Source organism: Hyla sarda, chromosome 1 (genome assembly GCF_029499605.1).
Source record: "Hyla sarda isolate aHylSar1 chromosome 1, aHylSar1.hap1, whole genome shotgun sequence".
NCBI classification, from domain to species: domain Eukaryota; kingdom Metazoa; phylum Chordata; class Amphibia; order Anura; family Hylidae; genus Hyla; species Hyla sarda.
In genome coordinates, this window is record NC_079189.1 from 600,450,302 (window position 1) to 600,463,286 (window position 12,985).

At 38.7% G+C, this 12,985-nt stretch overlaps 1 protein-coding gene across 1 annotated transcript; it reads left to right on the plus strand.

Moving 5' to 3' along the window:
* Positions 1-7,732: 7,732 nt before the first annotated feature.
* On the plus strand, positions 7,733-12,466 carry LOC130297312 (serine/threonine-protein kinase SBK1-like). The gene is made up of 5 exons (XM_056549643.1): positions 7,733-7,814; positions 8,285-8,453; positions 11,114-11,316; positions 11,411-11,480; positions 12,082-12,466. Exons 1-5 carry the CDS (start codon positions 7,800-7,802, stop codon positions 12,357-12,359), a joined length of 735 nt encoding a protein of 244 aa, XP_056405618.1. The 5' UTR covers positions 7,733-7,799; the 3' UTR covers positions 12,360-12,466.
* The last annotated feature ends 519 nt before the right edge of the window (positions 12,467-12,985 follow it).

Here is a 12,985-nt window from a genome sequence, read left to right on the forward strand (position 1 = left end):
CCTCCACACCCGCACCCTGAGGAATGCGAGTGTAGAGACTCTCCACGTCGATACTAGCCAAAATGAAATGCTCCTGCCACCCAAAATTTTCCAAAATTTGCAGTAAGTGTTGGGTATCTTTTAAGTAAGCTGGTATAGTAGGTAGTAATGGGCGTAAGACCCAATCTAGATATTGGGACAGAGGCTCAGTACAGTATTGGGACAGTCAATTCGTTACAGTCCTATTGTGAGAGTGGCCGAGTTCCACGTGGATTACGAGTTTTTAAAGAGCTGTCTCAATTTCAAGACGATAATGAATTTACGGATGAATGGGCATTATTACACCAAGAACACAGTTTAAAACTTACTAAATTAATGTTGAAACGGACAGAAAAAGAATATGCCCAAATTACCGCACAACTGCTTAAAGCTAAATTAGAGCTGAAAACCCGTGTGAACAAAGAGCAATATGAAGCATTCGAAAAGAAGGTGGAAAAAAAGATATTACCGATCCAGGCTGATATTAAGGAACGTAAAAAGAATAAATATCTGAGAGACAAACAAGACTATGATGGAGGCCATGTCTTTGATTGGAATCTTAATAAGATGAGAAGAAAAAGACGACTGCGGAGACCACCTCAGGATTACTGGACTACAGATTCAGGGTCCGACTCTAGTGGGACTGGCGATACCACCCTACCTAAAGACCCCTCTAACCTTGTGGCTTTGGGGGACCAACAACTGCACCTACCCGCAAGAGGAGGATACGGCGGGGCAGGTGCAAAAAGATTTTCAAAAAGAGGTGGGATGAAGAGAAAGCAAGTCACCTGGCAACAATAGGTGATCTTGCCTCTCCAGATCCTACAGGTCAGTCCAATATTATTAATTTGACACAGCATGTTCTCTCTGAGGATTGTCTATCTTTGTTAAAGAAGGGGCTAAACTATTGTATTAATCACGAATTCAATTTTACGGATTTTACTATAGATTTGTATAAATCTATTAGGAAAATTAACCTACATAGGTTTTTCCTTAGTGGTCATACCCCTGGTAAAGAGTCTAATCAGTTAGAAGGGGAACTTCCAACTTCTATTAGCCGGCTGGGCTTTATGGTTAACCCATCCTGGTCAGAACAAGATAGAGATGTTGTATCGTTACTAATGGAAATTGCAGATGATGTAACTATTCATGATCCAGATAAAGTTACAACTTACAGACCTTTTACAGGAGGTGTTCCATCTACATTTAACCCGCCCTTGCCCGCAGGCTCCAATATCCAGAATTTTATGGAAAACGTCATTCAAGACGTTAAAGCACTTATTTACCCTAAATCTACCCCGAATCTTACGGGGGGAGAAAGGAGTGCTCTAAAATGGTTATCTGAAAATACAGAAATTGTAGTGAAGCCTGCGGATAAGGGAGGCAATGTTGTGCTCTTGACCAAAGATTATTACCTACAAGAGGCAAATCGTCAGTTGAGTGATTTAAATACTTATACAGCATTACCTAAAGACCCCACCACACATTACCAGGAGAGTGCTAGATCATTACTTAGGAGGGGAGTGGAAAATAATATCTTTTCGGAGAGATTTGCCAACAAACTTTTTATTACTCACCCTAAGAAACCATACTGGTACTGGACACCCAAAATTCACAAAAATGCACAAGTACCGCCAGGTCGGCCTATTGTTGCGGGCAGAGGCTCAGTTACTGAGCCTCTGTCCCAATATCTAGATTGGGTCTTACGCCCATTACTACCTACTATACCAGCTTACTTAAAAGATACCCAACACTTACTGCAAATTTTGGAAAATTTTGGGTGGCAGGAGCATTTCATTTTGGCTAGTATCGACGTGGAGAGTCTCTACACTCGCATTCCTCAGGGTGCGGGTGTGGAGGCTGTCCGACGTCGACTGGACCAAACGGAAAATCATAGCCCTGTTTATATTAATTACATTTGTGAGATGTTACAGTTTGTATTATCCCATAATGCTTTCCAGTTTAATAATCGCTGGTTTAACCAGCGATCTGGGACTGCGATGGGGACCCCCGTGGCATCTACTTTCGCAAATATTTTTTTAGGGGTCCTAGAGGAAGATAAGGTCTTCTCCACTAACAATCCTTTCATTGAATATCTGGCCCTTTACGTTAGATATGTCGACGACGTGCTGGTTATTTGGTCGGGCAGTATGGCCCAGTTCCACCAGTTCGTCGCCTACATGAACGATAATAACTACAATATGCATTTTACTAGTGTGGTGGGCACCAATAGTATAGAATTTCTCGACACTAAACTTGTTGCTAAAAATGATTATTTGGAGATTGAGGGATTTAGAAAAATTACAGCTACTAATTCCTTACTTAGATATGACAGCTTTCATTCTCATCATGTCAAAAAATCCCTTCCTTTCGGACAATTTGTCCGATTGAAACGGATAAATACTACTACTGAAACATTTGAAATACAGGCAAAACAATTATGGGACAGACTAAAAGAGAGGGGCTACCCTATATCTATCCTGAGTGAGGCACTTTTTAAGGTCAGGAAAATACCTCGTAGTCAATTATTGCACAAAAAACATAAAACATATGATAAAGACTGTGCTAAAGAAAATCAAGCAAAAAATTTTACGTTTTCCTTCTCATACAGCCCTATGGAAAATAAAATCAGGTCAGCGATACATAAAAATTGGCATATTCTCCAGCAGGATGATATCTTAAGCAAAACACAGCTGAACAAACCATTAATTTCTTTTCGCAGAACTAAGAATATTAGAGATTATATCGTACGAGGTAGATTACAAGATGATATGTCCAAAAATTGGATAGAAAAATCAAAACCACAAGGATGTTTTAAATGTGGACAGTGTAAATTATGTTCACACATGATACAAACGAAAAGTATACACTTAGGATCACAGAATATTGATATCCATGATTTCGTGACATGTAAATCTACCTATATTGTTTACGCATTAGTTTGCACATGTGGTTTTTACTATATTGGGAAGACTATAAGACCCTTGTATAAAAGAATTAGGGAACATTTTCGCTCACTCACTACTGGAAAAGGCTGCCCAAAAGTAATAGAACATATGAAATATAAACACAATAATAAAATTGAAGATTTAAAATTCCTTGGATTAAAAATAGTTGCACCCTTAAAATAAGGTGGAGATAGACACAAATTATTGTTACAAAAAGAATCAGAAATGATTATACTTACAGACGCCTTAGGACCACTAGGATTAAACCTACGGGAGGATTTAAATGTATTTCCATAGTGCAGGTGTATGTTGTTAGCATAGGATCTATGTCCACACCTAGCGTTTTTAATACTATACCTCCGATAGTGTTATACAGTCTAAGGCACTGTTATAGCTAATTAGTAAATACTAATGCTAGTCTCTCTTTACCACACACCATTTTTGTGCTTTTAACCCTGTAATGTCTAGTTTTCTATTTTTGTATTACTTGGTGCATGTATTTAAGGGGGTAGGGTTAAGTGATGTCAGAGGTCACGTGTAAGCGCTCTGTGTAGCGCGAAACCGGTCGACTTTCCTGTCGTTGTTGTTGCGTGGACCAGCGATCCCGAATAAAACTTCTTGCTGTTTCCGTGAGTGCCGTCTGCGATCTCTTCTTTCAAGTTTCCTCTGTGGGTTAAACCTTTTGTATGTGCCTAGTCATTTTTGTAACTTGTGTCTCTCTAAACGGTACACATTTACAACTCCCAGCATGCCCTAAGTAAGGTTCCTGCCTGGCGTTGACCTGCTACTAAACAGGGGGAGGACTTATGACTTTTTGTCAAAAAGTCCCAATGATAAATCCTAACCACTGCATTTACTGACACAGGTCTTACTGTCCACAGAGATTTATTATGAATCTGCTGTGCAATGAAAAGGAGCTAATCGTAGCACACAATGCGCGTGCGACATTTCTCTGACACAAAACTTGTCTAAATCCATTGATAAATTTCCCCCCTGTTTTAACTTAAAAAAAAAAAAAAAAAAAAAAAAATAAGAAACTGTAATTTCAAGAAATAGACTAAAGGACAATTGAGTTCACATTGGCCATCAAATCAGAATTTTAGGAGGTTTGTTTATTCCTACTAATAATGGAAGGATTACTACAAAATATTTTTGTTGTATTCCGGTAGATCATTATATGAGAATTTTATCCTTAGTTATAAGATTGAGAAGATCTTTGTAACCAGGCTAGAGAGATATTCCTTTATAATCTTCACTATACAGCTCAATCACTATGTGACTCACAGGCTCCTCCCATACATTTCTGGTATCATCACATCCATAATAACCTTGACTCTAAAATTAGAGCCTTTTTTTTATTTTTATTTTTTGGAGGAGAGATAAGAATAAAACCAAAATTCTGAAAATTTTTTCTTTTTCTTTAGCAATCTCAGAATTTTGGTTTTATGCTTATCTCAACTCCAATAGAAAAAAAAAATGACCAAGAATTTATGTGAAAAAATGAGTCTTTTATATACATGTTCACATAGTACATTATATACATAGAGCCCTCTCTATAGTGCTGGCCTGAAGAGTCAGTATAGAAGGGAGGGTTCCCTTCAGAGAGAATAGAAGCAGGATCAGGGAGTTGTCGTGTTAATGAGAGGTAATAAAGGAGGGAAACTTCCTGCCACCCCCTGTGATCTCCATCCTGCCCCGCCCCAGAGGACCCACCATTGTGCTGATAATGGGATGCCAGCAGAAATGTTTTAGTTTTTTTTTACTAAATGATAAATTTAATATTTTTTTCCGTGTAACATCATGAAACTAACCCCGAATAAGGCTATATTCACTCAGTGTAAGATGAATAGCAAAATAGGAAGAACAGACTTCCATAGTTTTTATTAATCTTTTTTCTGTACATAACAATGAGCACAATGAAAGTACATGCATATATACAAGTGATTTTACTGTAACACAAAATATAAAGAAAAATAAAATGTTTTCACCCCAATAAGAAGAATGTGAAATCTGCAGACTGTGCTCTGTGTTATAAAGGAACCAGAGACAATGAAAAGAGACACTGCATGTAACCAACTGTTCACACTCCTCATGTTACCATCTTCATAGCTTGTATCCTCAGCATAACCCTCGATGTAACGCCCCCTATTGTCTGCACTCATCGTCTATTCACATGTAATGACAGGAGGGTCCACTGACTATAGACCGATACCGGAGGCAGAAAGACCAGAACAGGGAAGGGAATGATCATTCCTCACAAGGGTCTGAATCTCACCTGAAGACACAACCAAGAAGTTTCTATTATAGATAATTCTATCAATGTCTCACTGTCCGGTCACAAAGGGTTCAAAGGTTTTATATGGAAAATAAAATAGGAAATATTTTCTACAATTTTGAGAACATTTCCTGTAGTAAGAAGAGACAACGGATCAATCTGTGCAAAGCAGAAGATGAAACCAAACCTAATAATATATTCTGTCTATATTCATACACTGCGCTGTTACCCTTTCCTCCCCATATACCGATGGCAAAATACAATCCATATATCCATATGCAGTATAGATCAGGTCTCTACATCACTTATATACAGAACAAGGGGGCAGCAATATGATGGGCTTTCTGTATGGAGGGAAAGGAGAAGGACATATAGGACGAGATTCATCAAAACTTATATAAAGAAAAAGTTGACCAGTTGCCTATAGCAACCAATCAGATCGCTTCTTTCATTTTTGAAAAGGCCTCTGAAAAATGAAAGATGTTATCAGATTGGTTGCTATGGGCAACTGGGCAATTTTTCCTCTCCCCAATAGAGTATAAGTTCTGCTGGTAACTCCATTACAGCAATTGAGAGGGTTCCTTCCGCAGAAGGCATTTAATTTTATAAGACCTTGGTGTACAGTGTATTATCAGGGGCCCCTCAGGGTCTCTTTGCCCTTTACCGGAGCTCATAACATCCTGTACAGGGAATGAGACGGACAGGGGCCCCTGTATAGGAACACTATATGGGCCCAATCACCCTATATAAGAGCTCAGCATAAAGCCCCCTATTATGTGTATATAGAGTGGGGTATGTCTAGGATTCACATCACTATTTTGGACCTATGGATGGAGGGTAAATATCAACACTACATTACAATTGATCATTCAAGATGATCACTGATACCCTATATTTCCCATCCACTAATTTAAGTACTAAGATAAGGCTCAACTTTTATTTGTTGCCTATTATTAAAATATTCAACCAGGTAGATCCCTTTTATAATAACCATAATAATGTTGTAAATCTGCATGTAACTACATGCTGGTATGATAACCATACACTGATACACTTTGATTGTTGCGGCTGCAGTCCGCAACAAAGATTGGGAATGAATCTACACTGGTGATATTAGAACATTAAACACACATCGCCCCCCCCCCCCCCCCCCCGACGTTTCACCACCAACAAGTGGCTTTATCAAGGGCTATAGGGCAAATGGCCATTATTTATACAAACCATTTGCCCTGTAGCCCTTGATAAAGCCAATTGTTGGTGGTGAAACGTCAGGGGGCGATTTGTGTTTAATGTTTTAATATCATCAGTCTAGATTCATTCCCAATCTTTGTTGCGGACTGCAGCCGCAACAATCAAACAGTGTATATCAGTGTATGGTTATCATACTAGCATGTAGTTACATGCATATTTACAAGATTATTATGGTTATTATAAAAGGAATCTGCTTGATTGAATATTTTAATAATAGGCAACAAATAAAAGTTATGTCTTATCTTAGTACTTAAATTAGTGGATGGGAAATATAGTGTATCAGTGATCATCTTGAATAATCAATTGTAATGTGGTGTCTAGGACTCAGTCCCCACACTTTACACCCCCTTGGTCTTCAGTCTGTAGAACGCCATTGAAATGTAAATTCACTCAATCCACATAAAACCTGTCTATCGACTCACAGCCAATCAGGGAGCTCATTTACCCTTGTTCTTCCTTTCACTCCCCCTTATAAAGCCGTCCCCCACCTCCTCTAGTCAGTCACTTCCTCGGCTTCCAGAGACGACTTCTACCTCCCCAAGACTTTGGTTTTAGTGAAGGATTTTTCAGCCGTTCCTAACTCAGGATTCATTTCTACAAGGTAATTTCTAGATTGCTGTTTTGTTTATTTATAATGAAATTGTTTTATTCTGTATCATATGATCATGAATGATATATATAATATTATTTGGAATTTATAGAATTCTGTATTGTTAGTTATTGAAGCATCTTCTATATATAATTTTAGGTCTCTTCCCCCCCCCCCCTTTCTTTTTTACAAACTATGTTATGCAATAGATTGGCCTCCTCTCTCCTGGTCTTTGATCACAGAGGCCATGAATCAGGAGTGTGCGCTGTCTAATATCGGCCATATTATATTTAATTGTCTTCTAAGTCATGTCAGGTGTGATTGGTTTATAGCGTCTACTGAATAGGAAGTATACTTCATACCATCGTGCAACCAATGGACATTGTCCAATCAGCTCTCTTTTTTTCATTTTTAGAAAGGCCTATGAAAAACAATAAAAGCAATCTGATTGGTTGCTATGGACAACTGGTCAAGTTTTCCTCTACACAGGTTTAGAAAAATATTCCCCATAGGGGGGATTTTTCAAAACCTGTATAGAGGAAACGTTGGCCAGTTGCCCATAGCAACCAATCAGTGTTTCTTAAATTTTTCACAGGCCTTTCTAAAAATGAAAGAAGAGAGCTGATTGGTTGCTAAGGGCAACTGGCCAACATTTCCTCTATACAGGTTTTGAAAAATCTCCCCTATATATTCCCAGAGGAAAAGTGAGGCAAAACTGATGATGCCACACTGGGTTTGTATAAATGAGGATGTTATGAGGATCATGTAGATGGTTATATTGGCCTCCCATGTTTATAGGCTGTATATTATTATATGTATATTACTATTCTGCAGGCTGTTTGGGCCTTTGTCCCTGCAGGTAATTCCCATTTACACTATGGTATTGGGCAGCTCACAAGTCTTACCCTAAAGTTATCTAATCTTTAACAGTGACTCCTATTTCTTACATATAGGTATATATTATTTATCCTGTATATAATAGCTTTTCTATAATTCTATATGTGACTGCGCAGCCTCTACATTTATTCACTGATGTCCTCTTCTATAGTAACGTGTGTTGATTGTTATCACATACTGTACTTTATATAGATATGACATTTTATAGACCTCTTGTATATGTATGGCTATGGTTTTTGTAGGTCAAGAATATATGTAAGAAAAAAATATATAATAATAATAAAATTTTGTTTCTATGTTGTACAGGACACAATGGCCTCCAACAAACAGGACGTGCAGCTCATCCTGGAGGGACTTGTCTCTGTGGCTTCCCGGGGTCTACAGAATATAGCTCTACAGGAGAACTACCAAGTCATCCAGGAGCTTGGACATGGTGGCTATAGTTCTGTTCTGATGGTAAAGGAGAAGAAAACAGGTCAGTACAGTCAATGATCCATCATTATAGATATGGAATAGTCTGAAGATCATGGTAGGACACAATCTCCATGGTCTAGATGTAATATGGGAGATTCAGGAATAGTGATGTGATGTATTCACTAGGACGTATGTGATTAGGGGGTAGAAAAGGGGTCAAATTAATTACCATGGTTCACATAATAAATTCCTAGTTTTATAACATAATGGAATTATTGGCGGAGAACTAATAATCGAGAGAGAGCAAAAGGGCCCCGAGAATAGTATTAAAGGGGTTATCCAGGGAAAAAAAAAACTTTTTTATATATATCATCTGGCTCCAGAAAATTAAACAGATTTGTAAATTACTTATATTTAAAAAAAATCTTAATCCTTTCAGTACTTATGAGCTGCTGAAGTTGAGCTGTTCTTTTCTGTCTAAGTGCTCTCTGATGACACGTCTCGGGAACTGTCCGGAGTAGAAGCAATTTCCCATAGCAAACCTCTTCTACTCTGTGCAGTTCCCAAGACAAGCAGAGATGTCAGCAGAGAGCACTGTTGTCAGACAGAAAAGAACAACTCAACTTCAGCAGCTGATAATTATTGGAAGGATTAAGATGATTTAATAGAAGTAATTTACAAATCTGTAGCGTATAGATGAGTAGTTCGGCACTGCTAATTTCTGAACCTGAAAGCGGGTGGACACTAAGTCGCTGTAGCGGAGTGGGGATACGGTGGTGCTCGGACTCACGTAGATTATACCATCAGTGCATGAGAAGACAAAGAAAAGTCGGCACTCACCGGGTTTCCAATTCAGCAGATTTTATTGCACGTTGCTCACAGCCGTAGTACAATTCTCGGGGAGACAACGGATGGTACAAGGGGGGTACCACAGAGAGGCGACACCTGTGTTTCGCACTTAGTAGTGCTTCAACGGGCCTAACTCTTTACCGGAACATGTCATCTTCTTATACAGGTGAGTTTAGTAATTGGACCTATCACCATCTAACACACCTTGTGACGTTGAAAGAAGGGGAGGAGGTTGCTTAGTTAAGCTTGTTCCTACTTAGATCTAGCTCATTGTTCAGACTGCCAGGACTAGTATCATAAAAAACATTCTTAGAAGCAAACTGAGACATCAACTTTATCATTAAGCCCTAAGACTCCCGTTGCGTCAGTAGCAATTATCCAATGTGTCTCTCTTCTAAGAAGGTTTTTATCAGATCTTAGCCCCGGTCGTGCAGCTACTTTTTCTATTCCTGCAAACCTTAATGATTCGTGACTTCCTCCATGGGCTTCCACTACATGGGAAATAAATCTGGGAGCTCCCTTTTAAGTGCGTAGAGAGTAAAAGTGCTCTCTGATTCTAGCGCACATTTGTCTGATTGTTTTTCCTATATAGTAGAAGCCACATGGGCAAAATATAACATAGACCACGTTTTTTGTTCTACACGTAATAAGTTCGCTAACCGTATGGGTAATTGGACCTATTCTGAATGTTTGCAAGCCGAGATTATATTTACAAAAATTACAATTTTTACATTGAAAATTCCCTGTTGGTACATGACTAGTTAACCAGTCTGTTTTATTTTTCTTTTCTTTATCTTTTTGTGTATTATGTGCACGTTTCAATACTTCTCCTATTGTTTTCGTTTTCCTATAGGAGATTAATGGTTTCTTTAATATAAAAATAAAACAGACTGGTTAACTAGTCATGTACCAACAGGGAATTTTCAATGTAAAAATTGTAATTTTTGTAAATATAATCTCGGCTTGCAAACATTCAGAATAGGTCCAATTACCCATACGGTTAGCGAACTTATTACGTGTAGAACAAAAAACGTGGTCTATGTTATATTTTGCCCATGTGGCTTCTACTATATAGGAAAAACAATCAGACAAATGTGCGCTAGAATCAGAGAGCACTTTTACTCTCTACGCACTAAAAAGGGAGCTCCCAGATTTATTTCCCATGTAGTGGAAGCCCATGGAGGAAGTCACGAATCATTAAGGTTTGCAGGAATAGAAAAAGTAGCTGCACGAGCGGGGCTAAGATCTGATAAAAACCTTCTTAGAAGAGAGACACGTTGGATAATTGCTACTGACGCAACGGGAGTCTTAGAGCTTAATGATAAAGTTGATGTCTCAGTTTGCTTCTAAGAATGTTTTTTATGATACTAGTCCTGGCAGTCTGAACAATGAGCTAGATCTAAGTAGGAACAAGCTTAACTAAGCAACCTCCTCCCCTTCTTTTAACGTCACAAGGTGTGTTAGATGGTGATAGGTCCAATTACTAAACTCACCTGTATAAGAAGATGACATGTTCCGGTAAAGAGTTAGGCCCGTTGAAGCACTACTAAGTGCGAAACACAGGTGTCGCCTCTCTGTGGTACCCCCCTTGTACCATCCGTCATCTCCCCGAGAATTGTACTACGGCTGTGAGCAACATGCAATAAAATCTGCTGAATTGGAAACCCGGTGAGTGCCGACTTTTCTTTGTCTTCTCATGCACTAATTTACAAATCTGTTTTAACTTTCTGGAGCCAGTTAATATATATATTTGAAAAAAAAATAGTTTTTTCCTGGAATACCCCTTTAACACTTCCATAAATCCAATGAGATAATACCATAAAGCCCTACATGTGATATATGTACAATTCATTGTGTTCTTTTTGTTAACAGATCAAACTGTGGCAATAAAGCTGCTTCATATGAAAAAGACGACTGAATCTTCCTTCCTTATGGAGTTCAGCACATCCTTCTTCCTGTCATCCCATCCTAATATTATTGGAATATATGGAACCGCCTTCAAGACGGGCGACTATTTTGCCTACACCCAGGAGCTGGCTACAAATGGAGATCTCTTCTCCCTTTTAACATCTAATGTAAGTAGAAATCCCTGAATAACCTTGAACTATATTTCCTAATATCTTTCCTAATATTTCCATTGTGTTGACTTCATTTATTTCCCTATTTCAGGACGGACTCCCAGAAGACATAGTGAAGAGATGCGCGGTGCAGATCTCCAGTGCCCTGGAATTCATAGAGAGTAAGGGGCTGGTTCATATGGACATCAAGCCTGAGAACATCCTGGTGGTCCGTAAGGACTGCCACCTCATCAAAATTACTGACTTTGGTCTTTCAAAAATCAAGGGAACGATAACCAAAAAAAGGTCAGGCACAAGATCTTTTATGGCACCAGAGATGAGGCAAATTACCAACCAGGCCACTTTGGTTATAGACTCCTCTCTGGATGTCTGGTCCTTTGGTGTTGTTCTCTGCTGCTTGCTGACAGGGGAATCTCCATGGCAGTCAGCAGATCCTTCAGACCAAGAATATTGTAGTTTTGTTGAGTGGCAGAATCATTTCCAGAGTATGGAGCCACCATCTCCATGGAGCAGACTTTCCCCTCAGGCACTGAAAATGTTCAGCAGTCTTTTGGCCATAGACTGTAATAGGAGGAGTAAATGTACTGAAGTGTTGATGTTCCGGGATGAATGCTGGAAAAAAAAATTCTTTGAGACGACTGCTGTAGTAGATACTACAAAAGTAAATTCATTGGAGGAGTCTGGGACAACAACTGACTCCTACAGTAGGGTTTCCACCACATCAATCCTCAGTGCTAAGTCTTTCTATTTGACCTCTAACAGTTTTCATATTGAGGAGCCTCCAGATGACATCCAGTATCCAGCAGTGTTTATGGATGACGAGGTATCAGTCTATGTCGGGGCAGAGGTGGAAATTGGATGAAGGGAAATCATTCAGCTGTGTCCTCACAGGAAAAAGTAGGTGGCACAAATTCCATGATCAGGTAAGAAGATTTTTTATTAGAATAAGAGTCTTTAATAGGTCGATGGGCTTTACCCGTATCAGATACATGGAGAAATCAGGAATATGTGTGTTTTACAAACATGTTTTTGTTACTTGATGTGCTCTGGGTGCTAAAAAGTATCTCTGCTTTCGCCTACAGTATTTAGATGGGTCTGGTGCATCAAAATGAAGGAAAGCTTTACCATGGGTCTGCAATGTAATCAATATTTTACATAGTTTAAAGTTTTTTGGTATATTATGTGAAGTAAGGAGGAGGTTTGCCTTGTTCATGAGGGCTGTAAAATACAGATGTTCATGCTTACACCTGTAATACATTAGGTGTTTTTTTTTTTTCACCATTCTACCCCAGGAGGCCTTAAGTGGCTTCCACCAATCAGGAGAATGAACCATCTCCATGCTACATGATCGAAACACTGCACATTATACCACATGCTACACTACACTGGATTCATATGTTTGATGTACAATCAGACACCTTCTCTATTTATGTGCCATAATGAATACATGGTGCCTTTACTATTTATATCATGAAAAAATGTGGTAACTCCAATAAGAGTATAGTATACCTATACAAAACGAGTTCAGATCACCAATTCAAGATAAATTAAAATAGAATTTTAAATAGTTCTGAATAAAGTTTAACTAAATATAAAAAACAGTATAATAGAAGGTGCTCCAGAGAAATTGTCGGAAGTAAGGCGACCCTTGAAAAAGGTGGGAATG

What these genes read in the sequence shown, in the direction of transcription:
- LOC130297312 (XM_056549643.1), top strand. An exon ending in GGTAAAGGAGAAGAAAACAG is followed by an intron (nt 8,454 to 11,113) that starts GTCAGTACAGTC and finishes TTTTGTTAACAG; the next exon opens with ATCAAACTGTGGCAATAAAG. An exon ending in TCTCCCTTTTAACATCTAAT is followed by an intron (nt 11,317 to 11,410) that starts GTAAGTAGAAAT and finishes TCCCTATTTCAG; the next exon opens with GACGGACTCCCAGAAGACAT.